Source organism: Nerophis lumbriciformis, linkage group LG04 (genome assembly GCF_033978685.3).
Source record: "Nerophis lumbriciformis linkage group LG04, RoL_Nlum_v2.1, whole genome shotgun sequence".
Taxonomy (NCBI): domain Eukaryota; kingdom Metazoa; phylum Chordata; class Actinopteri; order Syngnathiformes; family Syngnathidae; genus Nerophis; species Nerophis lumbriciformis.
Window position 1 is genome coordinate 51,191,201 of NC_084551.2, and position 23,800 is coordinate 51,215,000.

The 23,800-nt window shown below is 41.4% G+C and overlaps 2 protein-coding genes across 5 annotated transcripts in view; one reads left to right on the forward strand and one right to left on the reverse strand.

Moving 5' to 3' along the window:
- plekhf2 (pleckstrin homology domain containing, family F (with FYVE domain) member 2) overlaps positions 1-18,716 on the forward strand; it is a 115,829-nt gene extending 97,113 nt beyond the window's left edge. For all 3 annotated transcript variants that reach the window (XM_061956830.2, XM_061956838.2, XM_061956823.2), the window contains exon 2: positions 12,817-18,716. In XM_061956830.2, the coding sequence (XP_061812814.1) occupies positions 12,828-13,550 (723 nt within the window). In that variant the 5' untranslated portion in view covers positions 12,817-12,827 and the 3' untranslated portion in view covers positions 13,551-18,716. The remainder of the gene's footprint in view (positions 1-12,816) is intronic.
- Positions 12,032-23,800, reverse strand: part of LOC133603523 (WD repeat-containing protein 73-like) — a 39,947-nt gene continuing 28,178 nt past the window's right edge. Inside the window, exons 7-9 of one of the 2 annotated variants that reach the window (XM_061956789.2) lie at positions 20,011-20,370; positions 19,588-19,827; positions 12,032-13,010 (exon numbers count right to left, since the gene is read on the reverse strand). In XM_061956789.2, the coding sequence (XP_061812773.1) occupies positions 19,601-19,827; positions 20,011-20,370 (587 nt within the window). In that variant the 3' untranslated portion in view covers positions 12,032-13,010; positions 19,588-19,600. Of the gene's footprint in view, positions 13,011-19,491; positions 19,828-20,010; positions 20,371-23,800 lie in introns of those variants that run through there. The other variant, XM_061956779.2, reaches the window with a different exon arrangement.

Below are 23,800 nucleotides of genomic sequence, written 5' to 3' on the forward strand. Positions count from 1 at the left end.
AAGCAGTAATGTCAATATTATCTCATTCTAGCCGAATATTTTAATTCAATGGTGTACCTAATGAAGTGGCCAGTTAGTTGATATGTTCCACTAATGTTTGTAGGATCTTTTTGACCGGCATGTTTGAACGTGCGTTGACCAATCAGAAGGCTTAATCATGTATCTGTTGGAGCTTGTGGGAATTACAAAGCGCTGGCGGCGGCGGCCGAAGTGAACCATCACATAGTTGCAGGGGACACACCTTCCGTGTGAGCGATTAAACGCCACACTTTTTTATCATTTGGTAATGTGAAACATTCCACCAGGCTGCTTAATTCATGCAAAGATAATGCACACTATGGATAGTTAGTAAAGAGGAAGTCAAGTATTATTTAAAGAGCTGTTTTACAGCCTGGGTGCAGAGCAAAGTCTTGTCGTGTCGCTGGTCACTCTGTCTGGCCAATTATTAAGCGACACAACGTCATGTTCGAAGGCATGACAGCAGGCTTCTTAAGGCAGTGTTTTTCAACCACTGAGCCGCGGCACACTAGTGTGCCGTGAGATACAGTCTGGTGTGCTGCGGGAGATGATCTAATTTCACCTACTTGGGTAAAAAATATTGTTTGCAAACCAGTACCGTATTGTTCGGAGTATATGTCGCACCGGAGTATAAGTCGCACGAGCAGAAAATGCATAATAAAGAAGAAAAAACATATATAAGTCGCACTGGAGTGTAAGTCGCATTTTTTGGGGAAATGTATTTGATAAAAGCCAACACCAAGAATAGACATTTGAAAGGCAATTTAAAATAAATAAAGAATAGTGAACAACAGGCTGAATAAGTGTACGTTATATGAGGCATAAATAACCAACTGAGAAGGTGCCTGGTATGTTAACGTAACATATTATGGTAAGAGTCATTCAAATAACTATAACATATAGAACATGCTATACGTCTACCAAACAATCTGTCACTCCTAATCGCTAAATCCCATGAAATCTTATACGTCTAGTAGAGATGCGCGGATAGGCAATTATTTCATCCGCAACCGCATCACAAAAGTCGTCAACCATCCGCATCCACCCGAACTAACATTTAATCAAAACCGCACCCGCCCATTGTTATATATCTAATATAGACGATGCAAGGCATTAGTGAGGTTATAAAGCTTTTGCCTGTTAAAGAAAGTTTTAACATCCTGTGGCACTCTTCTGGGATCACGGCGGACGAAACTGCTCATGCTCAGGGTGTTTGTGGAGGTTCGGGGTTTTGCACAAATGTGATGCACCATGTTAGATGTCCCGGTTTTGTGACTGTCGTAGACATAAACAGCGTCGCAGCTCTTGCAAATCACGTAGCCAGCATTACTATCGTCCTGATTTACAACCTCATAAAAACGAGTCCACGCTGAACTTTTCTGGCCTTTTTTCCCCTGGTCTTTAGTATTCCCTTTTTTAGTTTGTCGCGTACCACGTTTGCTGCCGGCGTTGCCATCTCTTTTTTTTTTCTTCTTCTGTTGTGGCATGCTGCAGGTGCCTGCTCGTTTTTCGTATGTGGGTAACAACATTTAACTATGTATATATATTTCCGAATTGGTTTAACTGCCACCCGCCTGAATCTATTTAAAATCAAATTTTTTTTAATTTCAACCGCCCGACCCGACCCGCGGATAAAATCTAATTTTTTTTTATTTCAACCGCCCGCGGACTCCGCGGTTGTGTCCGCAAACCGCGCATCTCTAACGTCTAGTCTCTTACGTGAATGAGATAAATAATATTATTTGATATTTTACAATAATGTGTTAATAATTTCACACATAAGTTGCTCCTGAGTATAAGTCGCACCCCCGGCCAAACTATGAAAAAAAACTGCGACTTATAGTCCGAAAAATTCGGTAATTATAGTCTGCAAATGTGTTGTTGTTGAGTGTCGGTGCTGTCTAGAGCTCGGCAGAGTAACCGTGTAATACTCTTCCATATCAGTAGGTGGCAGCAGGTAGCTAATTGCTTTGTAGATGTCAGGAACAGCGGGAGGCAGCATGCAGGTAAAAAGGTGTCTAATGCTTAAACCAAAAATAAACAAAAGGTGAGTGCCCCTAAGAAAAGGCATTGAAGCTTAGGAAAGGCTATGCAGAACGAAACTAAAACTGAACTGGCTACAAAGTACACAAAAACAGAATGCTGGACGACAGCAAAGACTTACTGTGGAGCAAAGACAAAGTACATCCGAACATGACATGACAATCAACCATGTCCTCACAAAGAAGGATAAAAACAACTAAAATCTTCTTGATTGCTAAAACAAAGTAGATGCGGGAAATATCGCTCAAAGGAAGACATGAAACTGCTACAGGAAAATACCAAAAAAACGAGAAAAAGCCATTAAAATAGGAGCGCAAGACAAGAACTAAAACACTGCACACAGGAAAACAGACTAAATAAGTCAGGATGTGATGTGACAGGTGGTGACAGTACACCTACTTTGAGACAAGAGCTATATTGATGCATGCTTGGTTATGCTTTAAAGTCATATCCAACAATTGCGACAACGACTTTTTACTGTCAACTAAGTTTCGTTTTTTAATGATGTCTGCTGGTGGTGTGTTGCCGCATTTTTTCAACGCAAAAAATGTGCCTTGGCTCAAAAAAGGTTGAAAAACACTGTCTTAAGGGCTGAAAGTGACACCAGCTCGGTAATTAATTAATCACACGCCAACGTCGTCTGACTTTTTATAGCCGGAAAGATCCTCTCCCAGACTGACTGCACTGTAAACCTTAGCAAGAATGTAAGCTCATATGTTCCACACCTTCCATCTAACAACATTTCTCCATAGGAAAGAATGATGGGGTGTATAAGTAATCTGTTCCAGGGTAAAACTGTCAATAACCACAAGAGGCACTTGAACATTCTTAAAGGAGAACTGCACTTTTCGGTATAGCTCGGTTGGTAGAGTGGCCGTGCCAGCAACTTTGAGGGTTCCGGGTTCGATCCCCGCTTCCGCCATCCTAGTCCCTGCCGTTGTGTCCTTAGGCAAGACACTTTACCCACCTGCTCCCAGTGCCACCCACACTGCTTTAAATGGAACTTAGATGCTTGGTACTCAGCATCAAGGGTTGGAATTGGGGGTTAAATCACCAAAAATTATTCCTGGGGCGGCCACCGCTGCTGCTCACTGCTCCCCTCACCTCCCAGGGGGTGATCAAGGGCGATGGGTCAAATGCAGAGAATAATTTCGCCACACCTAGTGTGTGTGTGGCAATCATTGGTACTTTAACTTTAACTTAATATTGGGTTTCACTATGTAAAGCGCTTTGAGTCACTAGAGAAAAAGCACTATATAAATATAATTCACTTCACTTTTTTTTTATTGATTTTTGTCTGTCATTCACAATACCTATCTGAGACAAGCACACTTGTGTTTTTCTTTTTTTATGCATTCTAAATTGTAAACAAACAATAGCAAAAGTCAGCTAACAATGGAGCGAATGGAAGTCAGTCTACTCCACCTATAAAGCGCTCTAAAAAACTTCCATCAATGTTTTACAAGTATTTATGTAATGTAGTAACGTTCAAAACATGTAATATTTACATATTTTGATCATATTAGATAGATAGATAGATAGTACTTTATTGATTCCTTCAGGAGAGTTCCCTCAGGAAAATAAAAATTCCAACAGCAGTGTACAGAATTGAGATCGAATTTAAAAAGTAAAAAGTAAATAATGGGGGTATAAATGGAAACAAAATAGAAAAATATTAGAATAAAAATAAAAAGCAGCAATAAGAATAAAAATCTAACAGTAAAATAAGAATATGACAAGAGAAACTAGGCACACGGTTGCGTATTAATTTCACATTGCATCACAATGTTCGCTTCCCCACTACTAATCATGGCAGACTTCATGAGAGACAACAAAGACTTTGGGACAAATGATGATCCATAAACGTATATTTTTGAGCCTGAAAATAAGGAGGATGAAGCTGTGCTAAACAGATGCAGCTTTAGTGAAACACTGGTAAAGTGAATTAAATTGATATAGCGCTTTTTTTTAGAGACTTAAAGCACTTTACATAGTGAAACCCATTATCTCCATCTTTACGTTACCTTTTAAACTAGTGTGGGTGGCACTGGGAGTAGGTGGGTGAAGTGTCTTGCCCAAGGACACAACGGCAGTGACTGGGATGACAAAAGCGTGGCTCGTACCTGGAACCTTCAAGTTGCTGGCACGGCCGCCGGACACTAAGCATCATGTAACGGTATTGCTAAGAACGTAATAAAACAATCACTTACTGTACAATGGCTGCTCTCACTGGGATGCCGAGTGTTCCTGTTTAGATGAAGAATTCATCATAAGCCTCCCGCAGGTTAACAAAAAGGTGTTTCTTTTCGTGTCTTTCTCGCTATATCTGGGTCTAAGTTGGATGTCTTCTCGGTTTATGTCCACAACCTTCTACTATCCAGGTGAGAGACATGATTTAGAATCTAGAATTAACTTTCACCAACTCAGAGGCCATGCAGCAGCTCACCGGCTCAATATGTCAATACCTCTGTGTAGTCACGATGCCACTAAAAGTAGTTCATCTGCGTTAGAGAGAATAAAAATACATGTACCTTTTTAATAACAATATCACTGATACTTGGTTATTATTCAGGTCACAAGATGTAAATGTTATGTTTATGTCACGTTATCGATGGTAAAATGCATTTTTAGGCAAAATTATTTGCCCCGAGAGTAACAAGCGGTAGAAAATAGATTACAAAGGACAAATAAACAAAATAAAAAAAATATCCCAAGAACACCACTCCTACCGTCAAGCATGGTGGTGGTAGTATTATACTGTGGGCCTGTTTTGCTGCCAATGGAACTGCTGCTTTACAGAGAGTAAATGGGACAATGAAAAAGGAGGATTACCTCCAAATTCTTCGGGACAACCTAAAATCATCAGCCCGGAGGTTAGGTCTTGGGCGCTGTTGGGTGTTCCAACAGAACAAACGTCAAAAGTGGTAAAGGAATGGCTAAATCAGGCTAAAATTAAGGTTTTAGAATGGCCTTCCCAAAATCCTGACTTAAACGTGTGGACAATGCTGAAGAAACAAGTCCGTGTCAGAAAAGCAACACATTTAGCTGAACTGCACCAATTTTGTCAAGAGGAGTGGTCAAAAATTTAAGCAGAAGCTTGTGGATGGCTACCAAAAGCGCCTTATTGCAGTGAAACTTGCCAAGGGACATGTAAGCAAATATTAACATTGCTGTATGCATACTTTTGACCCAGCACATTTGCTCACATTTTCAGTAGATTATTTATGGTATGTAATGATATTATATGTAAATGTTAATTTTTAAGAGGGATTTATGGGCGCAACAGAGTACTCCCGTAAGCTGCATTGTTAGCCACCTCGTGCTCGCCATATTTTACGATTTGGAATGCATTAAAAAAAAAAAAAAAAAAGTGTGTTTTTGTCTTGCATAAGGATTGGGATTCAGAATCAGAATCAGAATACCTTTATTGTCATTGTATGGAAACAACGAAATTGGACAGCAATCCAGCTCAGTGCTTGTAAAACAAACCTACGTGAAATAGTGTTAAGACAACAACAATAATAAAACAATTTAAAATGTAAAAACATAATAAAATGTTAAACATATTGCACAGTAGATCTTTATCAAAGGTAAGCAAGTAATAAAGTGGTGAGTGTTCAGGTAAGTGCAGAGTTTAGGGCAATAACAGCTCTAGGATAGAAACTGTTTTTCAGTCTATTTGTCCTTGCTTTGATGGTCTTATAACACCTTCCTGAGGTCAAGAGTTCAAGCCAGTGATGACCTGGGTGGGATGAGTCCTTGAGGATGCTCTTTGCCCTCCTGTTCCAGGAAAATACCAAAATTGAAGGGCAAAATTCCCCATAAAAAGTGCAGTTCCCCTTTAAAGTTAAAGTACCAATGATTGTCACACACACACTAGGTGTGGTGAAATTTGTCCTCTGCATTTGATCCATCACCCTTGCTCACCCCCTGGGAGGTGAGGGGAGCAGTGAGCAGCAGCAGTGGCCACGCCCGGGAATCATTTTTGGTGATTTAACCCCCAATTCCGGGCAGCACGGTGGAAGAGGGGTTAGTGCATCTGCCTCACAATACGAAGGTCCTGAGCTATTTCCAAAGCAGCTGAGATAGGCTCCAGCACCCCCCGCGATCCCAGAAGGGACAAGCGGTAGAAAATGGATGGAGATTGAACTTGTTATTTAGTCAGGTTTGGGACAGGTGTGCTGCTGGTGTAGCCACAGTGTGCACGTCTGATGTTGCTCACATGGGCTCCACTCAATGCTCAGGGAGTTTTTGTGTTTGCTCACACACATGAAAAATTAGAGGGAACATTGGTCACACCCCCTTTTGATCGACATATTTTACAATCAAGGGAAACGCAACAAAAATGCAACAAATAGTGAAGGGTCGTCTGAGCTGCTGTGACGTAGATTACAATAGTAACTAATTAGATGACCGTAGTAACTAATTAGATCTGTGTTTTTCAACCTTTTTTGAGCCAAGGCACATTTTGTGCGTTGAATAAATCCAAAGGCACACCACCAGCAGACGTCATTAAAATATAAGGCTGAAACGACGCGTCGACGTAGTCGACGTCATCGGTTACGTAAATACGTCGACGCCGTTTTTGTGCGTCGGCGCGTCGCATATTTACGTCACACTACTTTACTGTCATGGCGGAGCGCAAAGCAGACGATGCGAGCGAGGGGAAAAAAGCACGTCAAAAGTGTGGGAGTATTTCAATAAACGGCCTAATAATGTTGTTGTATGCACACTGTGTCGAGCGGAAATGGCCTATCATAGCAGCACAACGGCTATGAACGAACATTTGAAAAGAAAACCCCCGACAGCGTTCTTGCCATCACCATCAACAAGTCAATCGTCCGCATGCGTATACGTTGTCATTATTACACAAAAACATGAATGTGTCATTTGTATCTGCGTTGTAAATTCATAAACTAAAACACTGTTTCGCTCTGAGAGGCGCGTTTGGCGTGCCTGTTCAGTGTTTACAAAGACGCTCTCCTCTTTAACGCTGTGGAGAGGCGGCGGCGGCGAGCGAGCGGCGAGGCGGGGCGCGCCGGGAGCGACGCCGCAATCGTGCCCAGGTGCGCGATCCGCGCAGTTGGAAGAGAAAAGACTTTGTGTAAAATTAAAAGATTGTAAACCTGGCAAAGCCGTCTGGCGTTCAGTCTGTCGGTCCTGAAAGAACCCCACGGCACAAGACGTGTCACAAACGCTAACGTTAATTAGTTGTGCAAATACCTTTTACAACATTAACAGTTACATATACTATGTACAAACCAACAATTAACTTTCACTTTAATCATACTATCATTGTTGTGTTATTAAGCAAAATAAGCAATACTTTTACTTTTGTTGAAATGTTTACACTGTACACTTTTTTGTATTGGATGTTTAGCTTTATTTTTGCACATTTTAGCAAATAAGCAATACTTTTACTTTTGTTGAAATGTTTACACTTGTTACAGAATATTTCCGTTTTGCACTTTTTTGTATTGGATGTTTATCTTTATTTTTGCACATTTTAAAGCAAAATAAGCAATACTTTTACTTTTGAAATGCTTATACTATTCCAGAATATTAAGATTTGCACTGGATGTTTACTTTTATATTTGCACATTAAAAAGCAAATAAGCTACTTTTAATTTTGTTAAATGTTAAAAGTTTTAAATGTTTACATTGTTACAGAATATTTTGTCATGTTGTTTTCAATGTTGACTGAGTGGCCATACTTTTTTTTTTGTAAATAAAAGCCATGCCTTTTGAAAAAACTGGCCTACATTTATTTTTCCCTCTTCATTTTAAATAAAAAAAATCGGTAAAAGGAAAAATAATCTATAGATTAATCGAAAAAAATAATCTATAGATTAACCGAAAAAATAATCTATAGATTAATCGATAGAAAAATAATCGTTAGCTGCAGCCCTAGTTAAAATACGAAACTCAGTTGACAGTAAAAAGTCGTTGTCGCAATTGTTGGATATGACTTTAAAGCATAACCAAGCATGCATCACTATAGCTCTTGTCTCAAAGTAGGTGTACTTTCACCACCTGTCACATCATGCCCTGACTTATTTGGAGTTTATTGCTGTTTTCCTGTGTGTATTGTTTTAGTTTTTGTCTTGCGCTACTATTTTAATGGCTTTTTCTCTTTTTTTGGTATTTTCCTGTAGCAGTTTCATGTTTTACCTTTCAGCTATATTTCCCGCATCTACTTTGTTTTAGCAATCAAGAAGATTTTGGTTGTTTTTATCCTTCATTGTGGGGACATTGTTGATTGTCATGTCATGTTCGGATGTACTTTGTGGACGCCGTCTTTGCGCCACAGTAAGTCTTTGCTGTCGTCCAGCATTCTGTTTTTGTTTACTTTGCAGCCAGTTCAGTTTTAGTTTTGTTCTGCATAGCCATCCCTAAGCTTCAATACCTTTTCTTAGGGGCACTAACCTTTTGTTTATTTTTGGTTTAAGCATTAGATACCTTTTTACCTGCACGCTGCCTCCCCTGTTCCCGACATCTACAAAGCAATTAACTACCGGCTACCACCTACTGATATGGAAGAGTATTACATGGTTACTCTGCCGAGCTCTAGACAGCACCGACACTCAACAACAACACATCATTTGCAGACTATAATTACTGGTTTGCAAAAAATATTTTTAACCCAAATAGGTGAAATTAGATAATCTCCCACGGCACACCAGACTGTATCTCACGGCACGCTAGTGTGCCGCGGCACAGTGGTTGAAAAACACTGAATTAGATAACCATAGTAAGAAATTAGATGACCATAGTAACTGGTATATCATCCATAAGCGCAGATTCCAACCATTGAAATGCTTAGTATAGTTGAAGACTTACGGTCATTAGAAAACATGACTGCACATCATAATGGCAGCTACAATTTCCATCTTAAAGATATAAACAAATTATTTGGGAATGTCCGGCGGGTCAAATTGAAAAGCTTAACAGGCCGCATGTGGCCCCCGGGCCTTAATTTGCCCAGGTCTGGTCTAATAAGTCCCACGGTGCTTCTATCAGGTTGACATAGGTGCAGTAGTGGGAAGTAACCACTCCCACTTACTAGAATTGTTGTGTACTTTTACTTTGTAAAATCTGTGGTGAGGTTGGAGTTGGGGAAGGAGTCGGATTTAGGATTGGTTATGCTTGGGGTTTAGGTTTAGACTAGAGTTTTTGTTAGGTTTGGAGTTAGTGCTGGCATTTAGAGCCTGTGCTAGGTTTAGGGTATGGCAGAACTTGTCAGTTTGCTGCTCGCCATCTGGTATCAGTGATAAATGATTGATTCCCACGAGGATCAGCAGTCCACTTGAGTTTTGGAAGTGGTGTGTCATGTAGCGTCACGGTACAAAGCAGCACCGCCTCCGCACACCGCCTGTCACTGCCGAGGCGTCAGATTGCAGCACAGATGACAACCAATGTGACAGTTTCCATGGTTGGAGTCTTGTGTTGAGGAGTGGAAGCTTCAGTGGAACACCAACGCGGTGGTCAGCGGACCTGCCGGTCGCTTGCATTTAATGAGGAGCCCGCGTTGTGTCCTCATACTCGCCGTCTCCAAGGGGCCCGCTTCGTTCTGTGAGGCGCTTGAGGCGACGCCTTCGGGTTATTAATGCGCACGTTACTGTGGAGTCTGGCCCCGGCTGCACTGGCATGTGGCGCTCATTAGCATACTTGTCAGCTCATCCAATCATGACTACTATCCCAACCTTTTTGACCTGGGGGCCCAACTTTTCCACTACATGGGTGCCCGGGGCCCACTCAAATAATAATATCTAACATACTTACAGTTTACAACCTTGTCAAGCATGTGTTAATCACAAAGACTATTATTTAACACGTAAACCTTAGGCTTAGGTCAGGCTGATTAGAAAAATAACTACTAACCAAATATACTGATTAAAAAATACTTTTAGAAATGAGTAATAAATACGTTTCTTAACTAAACTGTCAGTAAAATTTAAATGGAAAAGAAAATACAGCTTCACCATTTCAGTCATCATTTTTGTATTTGAGAAACTTCTCTATGACTTTAGCTCCGGACTTCTATTTGTTTGATGTTGTCATTACTGCTACATGTGGTGGGAAAGTGTATTACAGCTGAGTGCTGCTGTGGTCCGTACGGCGTGTCATTAGACAAACAACGTCAAGTGAGTCATAAAAGCATCAAAACTACAGAGCGTGTCATAGAAGCATAAACACTATCCAGTCTGTCACACAAACGTAAACATCGTCCTGTTGGTCGGACAAACATAAAAAGCGTCCGAAGTGTCGTACAAACATAAAAAGCGTCCGACGTGTCGTACAAACATAAAAAGCGTCCGACGTGTCGTACAACATTAAAACTGTCCGACGTGTCGTACAAACATAATAAACGTCCGACGTGTCGTACAAACATAAAAATCATCCGACGTGTCATACAAACATAAAATGCGTTTGACGTGTCACACAAACATAAAAACCGTCCCACTTGTTGTACGAACATAAAAACTGTCCGACGTGGTACAAACATAAAAAGCGTCCGACGTTTCGTACAAACATAAGCGTTCAATGTGTCGTACAAACATAAAAAGCGTCCCACGTGTCGTACAAACATAAAAACTGTCCGACATGTGATACAAACATAAAAACTGTCCGACGTGTCTTACAAACATAAAAAGCGTCCGACGTGTCGTACAAACCTTAAAAGCGTCCGACGTGTCGTACAAACCTAAAATGAGTCCGACGTGTCGTACAAACATAAAAACTGTCAGTGTCGTAGAAACAAAAAAACGTCCGTCTTGTACAAACATAACGTCCGAAGTGTCGAACAAACAAACAAAAAGCGTCAGTGTCGTACAAACATAAAAAGAGCATCCGAAGTGTCGTACGAACATAAAAAGCGTCTGACATGTCGTACAAACATAAAAAGTGTGGTAGAATCATAAAAAGTGTGGTGGAAACATAAAAAGTGTGGTAGAAACATAAAAAGTGTTGTACAAATATAAAAAGTGTGGTGGAAACATAAAAAGTGTGGAACAAATATAAAAAGTGTGGTAGAAACATAAAAAGTGTGGTGGAAACTAGGGATGTCCCGATCCGATATTTGGATCGGATCAACCGCCGATATTTGCCAAAAAATGCGTATCGGCAAGGCATGGGAAAATGCCGATCCAGATCCAGTTTAAAAAAAAAACTCCGCTCCGTGTTTTCCAACGCACCTATTTAAATAGTACATTCCACTTTTCTGCTGCTCCCTATAATTTCCGTTCCGCATTTTCCAGCACACCTTCAACACATCCACAGGTCTGTGGATTCTCACGCAGTTGCTTTTAGCTGCTGGCATTACACGACAGGCTCTTCTCACTCTTTCCTGTGTCTCCCTCTCACAGACAGCAAGCGCACCTTCTTACACACGTCACATACTGTCACGTCATACGTCACATACGTATACGTCCTCCCCGAGCAGAGAGGTAGCAGCATGGCTAACGTTAGCTGTGATGCTAGCGCAGCCGTGCGAGCAACGCTCCCTCTAAGGTGCGCGCCTGTGCAATTGCGCACTGTTTAAGCGTCCTCTGCGCATAGCAAATCTATGCCACGCATAAAATCAAATAAAAAAATAAGCGCATAACAATTTTCGACACACGGACACGACAGAGAAAACAGTTTTCGTCATTGTTCAAATATTGTGACGTCTGTCGAGACGCTTATCTCCGTTCGGTGCCACACGTCCACACCATCAAAATGCCGAGGCAAAAACTTCCAGATCAACACCGTATGAAAAAATTAATGATTTTTTTAGTTGTGATTTCCTTCTCTGCATGAAAGTTTAAAAGTAGCATATATTAATGCAGTATGAAGAAGAATGTTTTAATGCAGACATGCAAGCCTTAAAAGAAAATGTTGAAAATCAAGACTACATTTCCTGCAAATGGGTGCATTTCTACCCTATATTTTAACTTTAGATTTATTCTCATATCAAACTCTTTTGGCTGTCTTTTTGACACTTACATCCGGCGCCCCCCTCCACATCCTGGATTATAAATAATGTAAATAATTCAATGTGATTATCTTGTGTGATGACTGTATTATGATGATAGTATATATCTGTATCATGAATCAATTTAAGTAGACCCCGACTTAAACAAGTTGAAAAACTTATTGGGGTGTTACCATTTAGTGGTCAATTGTACGAAATATGTACTTCACTGTGCAACCTACTAATAAAAGTCTCAATCAATCAATCAAAACACATAGAATCATCATACTGCTGTGATTATATGCATCAAGTGTTCGTTCAAGGCTAAGGCAAAATATCGAGATATATATCGTGTATCGCAATATGGCCTTAAAATATCGCAATATTAAAAAAAGGCCATATCGCCCAGCCCTAGTTTCAATGATGCCGTTTCTGTTTGTCATGTATAATTTTGTCTATTTTGTGTTTATCCTTGAATAAACAGGTCAGTTTCTTGTTACCAACCATTGTATTATTCAAACTCACCTAATTCAGCTGGCTAGTTGTTATCAAGAGTACTAAAACCCTTTTCAACATGATTCTGACAACTAAGTAGGCTAAATAACTTTAAACTTTAATACATGCTCGTAGAGGCCATTATCGGTCAGTATTGGTATCGGATCGGAAATGCAAAAACAATATCGGTATCGGATCGGAAGTGCAAAAACCTGGATCGGGACATCCCTAGTAGAAACATAAAAAGTGTGGTAGAAACATAAAAGTGTGGTAGAAAGATAAAAAGTGTGCAACATGTCGTCCACTAGGTGAGGTGAAGATGGTGGATCGGCTTGCCAACAGCGAGGCCAACTCCAAGCGCATCGCGGTGGTGGAGAGCTGCTTCGGGGCGGCGGGCCAACCTCTGGCCATCCCGGGCCGCGTGCTGATCGGCGAAGGCGTGCTGACCAAACTGTGCCGCAAGAAGCCCAAAGCGCGGCAGTTCTTCCTCTTCAACGACATCCTGGTGTACGGAAACATCGTCATCCAGAAGAAGAAGTACAACAAGCAGCACATCATCCCGCTGGAGAGCGTCACCATCGACACCGTGCCCGACGAGGGCGACCTGCGCAACGGCTGGCTCATCAAGACGCCCACCAAGTCCTTCGCCGTCTACGCCGCCACCGCCACGGAGAAGTCGGAGTGGATGAACCACATCGGCAAGTGCGTGGGCGAGCTGCTGCAGAAGAGCGGCAAAGCGCCCACCAGCGAGCACGCCGCCGTCTGGGTGCCCGACTCGGAGGCCACCGTGTGCATGCGCTGCCAGAAGGTCAAGTTCACGCCCGTCAGCCGCCGCCACCACTGCAGGAAGTGCGGCTTCGTGGTGTGCGGCCCGTGCTCCGACAAGAAGTACCTCCTGCCCAGCCAGTCGTCCAAGCCCGTCCGCGTCTGCGAGTTCTGCTACAGGCAGCTGACGTCGGGCACGCGCTCGGACTCCTTCGCCCGGCCCTCGTCCAACTTTGACATGTCCGACGACGACGACGAGGACGACAGCAGCGACTGAGTGGTGGCATTTTGGACCAAAGCATCACCACGCAACGCTGAGGTCCGGATAATAGACTCGCCCCTTTTGTCCTCTAGCTCCTCCCTCTTCTGTCCCCAGCCAATCATTTCTGCAGGGAAAACAGCTTTCTTTTCTATTTCAATTAGCTGCTCGTGACAAATCAAGCCTGTGCCTCCACGCTCACCTCCGTGCCTTCTAGAACATCAGCAGGTCTTCTTCTAGAACATCAAAAAACTACATTCGGTGCTTTGACGAGCACATCCTGTGTCCTGCAGTTGCCACGGCAACCATCTCTTGACTTCCACTGAGACACTAACGCTACGTCCATTTGAGGGACGACGTTCCTCCGGTCTTAGCAGCGGACCAGGAGGACCAGGACACACGTCGAACAGAAGTGTCGGGACGGCTGCAGGAAACCGGACGTTTGCACACGAGGTAAATCGCCACGTCTCTTTGCACTTCAGTAGCCGCCCGATTCTTTTCTCCGCTTTAAACTTTAAATCGTTGGGGTTTTATCAGTGTTTTGATGGCGCTATCTGCAGACAGCTGTACACCCAGCAGTGGGTGATGTGGTCATTTCAATTCACACAGCATGTTGTGTATCAATACTGCTGCTTACATGTGTCAACCTAGGAGTATTCAACTAGCGGCTCGGGGGCTGAATCCAACACCACAGCGGTCCCCCGGGTTCAGTTCAAAACTTGGGAGTACAAATATTTTTGCGGAAAATTCCTAGACGTAAACACGTTTTACACGTTTAACATTGGACACGGATGCTAATGTTTGTTAGCAAACTTGTGATTTACATAATCGAGGCGTTCCTCAAGGCACCCCTTTAAGTCCTCTCCTTTTTTGGCAGTTACACCTTTTTCCGTAATTTGACTGACTGTAGTTTGTTTACATCAGATGCGGTTCAACTTCTTGAGTTGTAGTGGTGGTGTTCCTCAGGGTTCAATCTTAGGTCCTCTGTTTATCATCGTTTGGGCTTTTCAACTGTTCAAAAAAACAATTTTTTGCAGCACATTCTTAAAACCACTAGAGTGCTGTCATAAATATGTTTGGGGAAGATCCTAAAAAAAACAACCGAGCGCTCCTGTAACTGAGAAAACAAATGGACCAAGATCAAATGTCCACTGTAGAGGACGCCGGTGACACAAAACAGGACTTATAAGGGAGGAAAGGATCAGTCCGGCCCTCGGCTCTCTGGAAAGGTGGCCCTTCAAACAATTGAGTTGAATATCCCCGCGTTACAGTATCAAAAAGAGGCATTTTTTACGACTCTATTATGTTCACGTTCAATCAATGCAAGACCAAGAGCAGAACTCTTCCACAAGGTTTTGGACTATTTGCCAATGCGACCCATGTTGGACCAGTTCTAGTTGTTCCACACCAAACCTACACGGACCTTCCTTTAGCACCAGCACCAGAAAACTGTCCAGACTGTGATTCAGGGACGACTGTGATTGGATCGGAACTGTGTCCCAACACTTTTGTCCGTTTTTGCGTCTTTTACTTCTTCAAAATGTCAACATTTTTTTGGGTTCGAGAATTACCGTCTAAAAATTAGGAAGTGAGTTTTATTTTCGGGACTGTGTGGTTTGTGCGATCACACACACAAATGTGTGTGTGTGTCATGTGACAAGTTTCTCTTCCCAGCCGAGTTTAAAGTGTGAAAGGAGAAAAAAAGGGATCTTTTTCTTGTTTTTTTTTGTCTTGTACGATAGTTTGTTGTGTAAAATGAAAGAGAATGTCGCTATATAATTATTCCTATTGTTTTTGTTTGTCGAGCAATTGTGCATCGAAGGAATCTTTCACGCCAGTACAATCGTTACACTGAACGCCATATGTCGTCATCTAATGCAGTACCACCTCAGAAAACACCATCATGGCCAACAATAATGCACAGTAGCATAGTAGGCCAAAGTATTCATTAAAACAAGGTATTTAGAGTGCGCCAGGGTATAAATTGACCCACTAAATGTGAGAAGAAAAAATATTTCCATATATTAGCCGCACCGGACTGACTAAGCCGCAGATACATACCTTGTAAAATGAGATATTTACACAGAAATATTCTGTAAATGTTTATTTACATACCTTGATTGTTTCCAAACAGTGTCTGTAACACAGCAGTAAAACGGTTGATCAAACAAAACAGAAGTCATCGTCATGGACCCACTAGCTGCGGAAGCTAGCTCTCTAATCAGCGAAACAGACTAACTCTACAGTGATGTTTTGGTGAATTTACAAAACTGGAACAATACAAAAAAATATATATTGTAAGTTAATAATACTAACACAGACACTTTAACTAATGCTAACGACGCTAGCTTCATTACATTACGATGAAAACACTCCTACAGACATCACACATGGGACGGTTTAGTAAGTAAGAATTGTTTTAGTTACATTGTAAAACTTACAGACGTTGCTTGGAGTGATGAATGAAGAATCCATACGAGTAGAAACGCTATAGACAGCTAGAAGACCGAACGGCACGTCTACTTCCGGTTGAAAGCTAAGTCCAAAGACAACAACGCTGCAGTAACTTCAGTGAGCAAACTCGTCCAAAAGGTGGCGCCATAGCACAGACAATAACACACCTTCTCAGTGTATTCGCTTGTGGGGGGTTTTAAAAACTTTTTGTGTTATAATCTGGAATTTACGATAAAAAAGAAATTGGCCACTAACAGACAGTTTGAACAGTAACACTGTGTTTGTAGTGGTACGCCAAATCAATGAAATATTCAAACACAGTGTTACTGTTCAAACTGTCTGTTAGTGGCCAATTTTGTTCAACTGTGGTGATACGCCAAATCAAACTGTGGTGGTACGCCAAATCAATGAAAGATTCAGTTTGATTTGGCGTACCACCACTGTTTGAAAAAATTGGCCACTAACAGACAGTTTGAACAGTAACACTGTTTGAATATTTCATTGATTGGGCATACCACTACAGTTTGATTTGGTGTACCACCACAGTTTGAAAAAATGTGGAAGAAATTGGCCACTAACAGACAGTTTGAACAGCAACACTGTGTTTGTGGTGGTACGTCAAATCAATGAAATATTCAAACACAGTGTTACTGTTCAAACTGTCTGTTAGTGGCCAATTTTTTCCACAGTTTGAAAAAATTGGCCACTAAAAGACAGTTTGAACAGTAACACTGTGTTTGTGGTGGTACGCCAAATCAATGAAATATTCAAACACAGTGTTACTGTTCAAACTGTCTGTTAGTGGCCAATTTTTTCAAACTGTGGTGGTACGCCAAATCAATGAAATATTCAGTTTGATTTGGCGTACCGCCACAGTTTGAAAAAATTGGCCACTAAAAGACAGTTTGAACAGTAAACACTGTGTTTGAATATTTCATTGATTGGGCGTACCACCACAGTTTGATTTGGTGTACCACCACAGTTTGAAAAAATGTGGAAAAATTTGGCCACTGACAGGTTTGAACAGTAACACTGTGTTTGTGGTGGTATGCCAAATCAATGAAATAGTCAAACACAGTGTTAATGTTCAAACTGTCTGTTAGTGGCCAATTTTTTCAAACTGTGGTGGTACGCCAAATCAATGAAATAGTCAGTTTGATTTGGCGTACCACCACAGTTTGAAAAAATTGGCCACTAAAAAACAGTTTGAACAGTAACACTGTGTTTGTGGTGGTACGCCAAATCAATGAAAGATTCAAACACAGTGTTACTGTTCAAACTGTCTGTTAGCGGCCAATTTTTTCAAACTGTGGTGGTACGCCAAATCAATGAAATATTCAGTTTGATTTGGCGTACCGCCACAGTTTGAAAAAATTGGCCACTCAAAGACTATTTGAACAGTAACACTGTGCTTGAATATTTCATTGATTGGGCGTACCACCACAGTTTGAAAAAATGTGGAAAAAATTGGCCACTAACAGACAGTTTGAACAGTAACACTGTGTTTGTGGTGGTACGCCAAATCAATGAAATATTCAGTTTGATTTGGCGTACCACCACAGTTTGAAAAAATTGGCCACTAACAGACAGTTTGAACAGTAACACTGTGTTTGAATATTTCATTGATTTGGCTTACCACCACAAACAGTGTTACTGTTCAAACTGTTTTTTAGTGGTCAATTTGTTCACTCTGTGGTGGTACGCCAAATCAAACTGAATATTTCATTGATTTGGCGTACCACCACAGTTTGAAAAAATGTGGAAAAAATTGGCCACTAACAGACAGTTTGAACAGTAACACTGTGTTTGAATATTTCATTGATTTGGCTTACCACCACAAACAGTGTTACTGTTCAAACTGTTTTTTAGTGGTCAATTTGTTCACTCTGTGGTGGTACGCCAAATCAAACTGAATATTTCATTGATTTGGCGTACCACCACAGTTTGAAAAAATGTGGAAAAAATTGGCCACTAACAGACAGTTTGAACAGTAACACTGTGTTTGAATATTTCATTGATTTGGCTTACCACCACAAACAGTGTTACTGTTCAAACTGTTTTTTAGTGGTCAATTTGTTCACTCTGTGGTGGTACGCCAAATCAAACTGAATATTTCATTGATTTGGCGTACCACCACAGTTTGAAAAAAATTGGCCACTAACAGTTTGAACGGTAAAACTGTGTTTGAATATTTCATTGATTTGGCGTACCACCACAGTTTGAAGATCACTGATCTGATGCCAAGAAAAGCAACTAAATCATACATTTGATCGTTAAATAAATAATATTAAATGAGAAAATACAACACTATATTTAGTACAGTGATTGTGCTCGCGTGAAAGATTCCTTCAATGCGTGTTTACATGCGTTCTAGTTGGGAGGTCACATGACGTCTAATAGTGAGCGTGGCCTTAAAGGACGTATGCTTGTGAGTCAAGTACATTTAACGACGGCGTCAAAGTAGAGCTCTGTTTATTAACACACTACCTGCGGGGTCCCTGAACGCAGCATCAATGAGATCCGACTGAAAGGCCATCGACAACACGAGCGGGTCATTTCCTGGAACGTTTCTTCCGTGTTGAATCTGATAGTTTGCTTAAAAAAAAAAGGGCTTCAATGAGATTGTAAAACTGCAGCTTCATTAACGGTTTGATTGATCAATGTGTTGCTTCCAGCTGACATGTTGTCTTCACAGAGTGAAGGCTAAATATAAAAATATGAAATATGCAACTTCTGTGTGACTTTTTCTTTCTTTTTTTTTGGACACAAACTAAATGAACTTTCTGTGTTCCACTTGCCTTTCTTGGTGGTAGCGGGGGTGTATTTTGTAACGTCCCGGAAAAGTTTACTTTACTTTAACATTTCAGCTTTTGGCTGAATTATCACATCTCAAAAACCAAAAAGGATATCATAGAAGTTCTGACACCTTGTCACAACCTCCCCAACTTGTCTCAACCATTTGTGCTGAACATGTTTTGCACTATTATAGTTTTTATGGTAATGTTTTATGATGCATAACCAGCACCATAAAACATCAAAAGTTATTGGGGAGATTTTGACATTTTTATGAATATGAACACGTTGATAACATAAAAGCTGTTAAATTAGACCGAAATCGACTGTGGAGGGGCTGCTGGTGAATAATAAAACATTAATAACATAAAAATAATATAGAATAAGTAGAAATGGGACAATTTTGGGGAGATTTAGACATAGTTGGGGGTCTGGTTATAGATTATAACACATTAATGACATAAAACGTCATCATAAATAGTATAAAAACTAAAATGTTGCATCACAAACAAACGGACATGTTCAGGGAGGTTCTGACAAGGTGGGCGGGGCCAACTTCACACAGGTGCATTATATTTGTACTATGGGACCATGCCTTCTTTTATGGCTGTGTCAGGATTGACTGCATCAGTCTCGTTTTGAGGGTCAGAGTGAGCGAGCCGCACAAACAGGAAGTGGTGTCGTACGAGCCTACCAATCACAGACTCTGCGGTCCGCAGCGTTAACTTTTATTTTAGAGGAGCGCGTCACGCTTTTATGGCGCCTCCACACAAGAGAACAATCCGACTGAAATGGACAAGATGCGTACCCGGAAAGCAGAGTCAGCCGTCTGGTTGCTGGTTCCAGTCCCACACGTGCAGAGACCCGTCTGAGGCGGCCGACAGAAGCGTCCTGGCCTGCTTGGGGTGCCAGACGTGAGCGGTGACCACGGCGCCGTCTGCCGCCTGCGAAGACACCGCGTGACCTCGATGCTCGAAGAGCGGCGCGGCCGCTGTTGGCTCCGCCCCCCAGGCGGTGGCGCTGTAGATTTGGACGTCGCCGCTGAAACCTGTGAGAATAGAGAGAGCGGATTAAAGTGTGCAGTGCTCGTCTGCCACCAGCAGAGGCGCTGTGGAGTCTCAACCACATCTATGTTACATTAGCATTTCATACTTGGGTGGAAGCAGGAGTTCAGAACATTCAGACTGTGGTGGAGCAGAAAATCTTTACAGTTTGTTCAGTCGACGCTGACCTGACACAGAGATGGCATCCTGCAGCGTTGGCGCCCACCTCACGGTGACGTCATCCGCCCCCGGGTGTTGTTGACGTAGCGTTCCGACCGCCAGCTGAGCCTGACTCACTGCGCCCGCGGGGTTCCTCAGGTCCGAAAGCACCGCCCGCCCCGTCGAGGACACGCGGACAAGCCTGCAGCCGGACGCGCCCGTCGAGACGTCCGTCCACCAGAGGGAGCCGAGATCCATGGAGGACACGAGTTGCGGGGGCGATGGCGTGCGAGTGTCTACGGTGTGAAGGTTCCCGTTGCTGCATGCCGCCAGGAAGACCGCCTCACTCAGGAAGTGTAGCGACGTCAGAAGGTCTGCAGACTCTGATGCTGTAAAAATCTAACAGTCATTTCCTGTTTCATCACAAACAAGACGGGACATGACATCATCACAAACAAGACATGACATCATATCATCACAAACAAGACAGGTCATCATCATCACAAACAAGACGTGACAACATCACACACAAGACATGACATCATCATCACAAACAAGATGTGACATCACAAACAAGACATGACATTATCATCACAAACAAGACATCACAAACAAGACGTGACATCATCATCATCACACACGAGACATAACATTCACAAACAAGACGTGACATCATCACAAACAAGACGTGACATCATCACACATTAGACATGACATCACAAACAAGACGTGACAACATCACAAACAAGACATGACATCAACATCACAAAGACGTGACATCATCACAAACAAGACGTGACATCATCATTACAAACAAGACGTGACATCATCATCACAAACAAGACATGACATCAACATCACAAACAAGACATCAAACAAAACATGACATCATCATCACAAGACGTGACATTATCATCATAAAAAACAAGATCTCAACATCACAAACAAGACGTGACATCATTATCACAAACAAGACATGACATCATCATCACAAACAAGACATGACATCATTATCACAAACAAGACATCACAAACAAGACAAGACATCATCATCACAAACAAGACATGACAACATCACAAACAAGACATGACAACATCACAAACAAGACGTGACATCATTATCACAAACAAGACATGACATCCTCATCACAAACAAGACATGACATCAACATCACAAACAAGACGTGACATCACAAACAATACATCATCACAAACAAGGCATGACATCACAAACAAGACATCATCATCACAAACAAGAAGTGACATCATCACAAACAAGACATCACAAACAAGACGTGGCATTATCATCACAAACATGACGTGACATCATTATCACAAACAAGACATGACATCATCATCACAAACAAGACATGACATCATTATCACAAACAAGACATGACATCATCATCACAAACAAGACATGACATCAACATCACAAACAAGATACGACATCATCACAAACAAGGCATGACATCACAAACAAGACATCATCATCACAAACAAGACATCACAAACAAGACGTGGCATTAACATCACAAACAAGATGTGACATCATTATCACAAACAAGACATGACATCATCATCACAAACAAGACATGACAACATCACAAACAAGACTTCATCAAACAAGACGTGACATCATTAACACAAACAAGACATGACATTATCATCACAAACAAGACGTGACATCATTATCAGAAACAAGACATGCCATCATCACAAACAAGACATGACATCATCATCACAAACAAGACATGACAACATCACAAACAAGACTTCATCACAAACAAGACATGACATCATTAACACAAACAAGACATGACATCATCATCACAAACAAGACATGACATCAACATCACAAACAAGACGTGACATCACAAACAAGACATCATCACAAACAAGGCATGACATCACAAACAGGACATCATCATCACAAACAAGACGTGACATCATCACAAACAAGACATTATCACAAACAAGACGTGACAACATCACAAAGACATCGATATCACAAACAAGACGTGACATCATCATCACAAACAAGACGTGACATCATCATCACAAACAAGACATGACATCATCATCACAAACAAGACATGACATCATCACAAACAAGACGTGACAACATCACAAACAAGACGTGACAACATCACAAACAAGACGTGACATCATCACAAACAAGACATCATCATCACAAACAAGACATCATCATCACAAACAAGACATCATCATCACAAACAAGACGTGACATCATCACAAACAAGACATCATCATCATCACAAACAAGACGTGACATCATCACAAACAAGACGTGACATCATCATCACAAACAAGACATGACATCATCATCACAAACAAGATGTAACATCATCACAAACAAGACATTATCACAAACAAGACAACATCACAAAGACATCGATATCACAAACAAGACGTGACATCATCATCACAAACAAGACGTGACATCATCATCACAAACAAGACATGACATCATCATCACAAACAAGACATGACATCATCACAAACAAGACGTGACAACATCACAAACAAGACGTGACAACATCACAAACAAGACGTGACATCATCACAAACAAGACATCATCATCACAAACAAGACATCATCATCACAAACAAGACATCATCATCACAAACAAGACGTGACATCATCACAAACAAGACATCATCATCATCACAAACAAGACGTGACATCATTATCACAAACAAGACGTGACATCATTATCACACGGACGGTATAGCTCGGTTGGTAGAGCGGCCATGCCAGCAATTTGAGGGTTGCAGGTTCGATCCCCGCTTCCGCCATCCTAGTCACTGCCGTTGTGTCCTTGGGCAAGACACTTTACCCAACTGCTCCCAGTGCCACCCACACTGGTTTAAATGTAACTTAGATATTGGGTTTCACTATGTAAAGCGCTTTGAGTCACTTGAGAAAAAGCGCTATATAAATGTAATACACTTCACTTCACAAACAAACAAGACGTGACATCATCATCACAAACAAGACGTGACATCATCACAAACAAGATGTGACATCATCACAAACAAGACATGACATCCTCATCACAAACAAGACATGACATCAACATCACAAACAAGACGTGACATCACAAACAATACATCATCACAAACAAGGCATGACATCACAAACAAGACATCATCATCACAAACAAGAAGTGACATCATCACAAACAAGACATCACAAACAAGACGTGGCATTATCATCACAAACATGACGTGACATCATTATCACAAACAAGACATGACATCATCATCACAAACAAGACATGACATCATTATCACAAACAAGACATGACATCATCATCACAAACAAGACATGACATCAACATCACAAACAAGATACGACATCATCACAAACAAGGCATGACATCACAAACAAGACATCATCGTCACAAACAAGACATCACAAACAAGACGTGGCATTAACATCACAAACAAGATGTGACATCATTATCACAAACAAGACATGACATCATCATCACAAACAAGACATGACAACATCACAAACAAGACTTCATCAAACAAGACGTGACATCATTAACACAAACAAGACATGACATTATCATCACAAACAAGACGTGACATCATTATCAGAAACAAGACATGCCATCATCACAAACAAGACATGACATCATCATCACAAACAAGACATGACAACATCACAAACAAGACTTCATCACAAACAAGACATGACATCATTAACACAAACAAGACATGACATCATCATCACAAACAAGACATGACATCAACATCACAAACAAGACGTGACATCACAAACAAGAC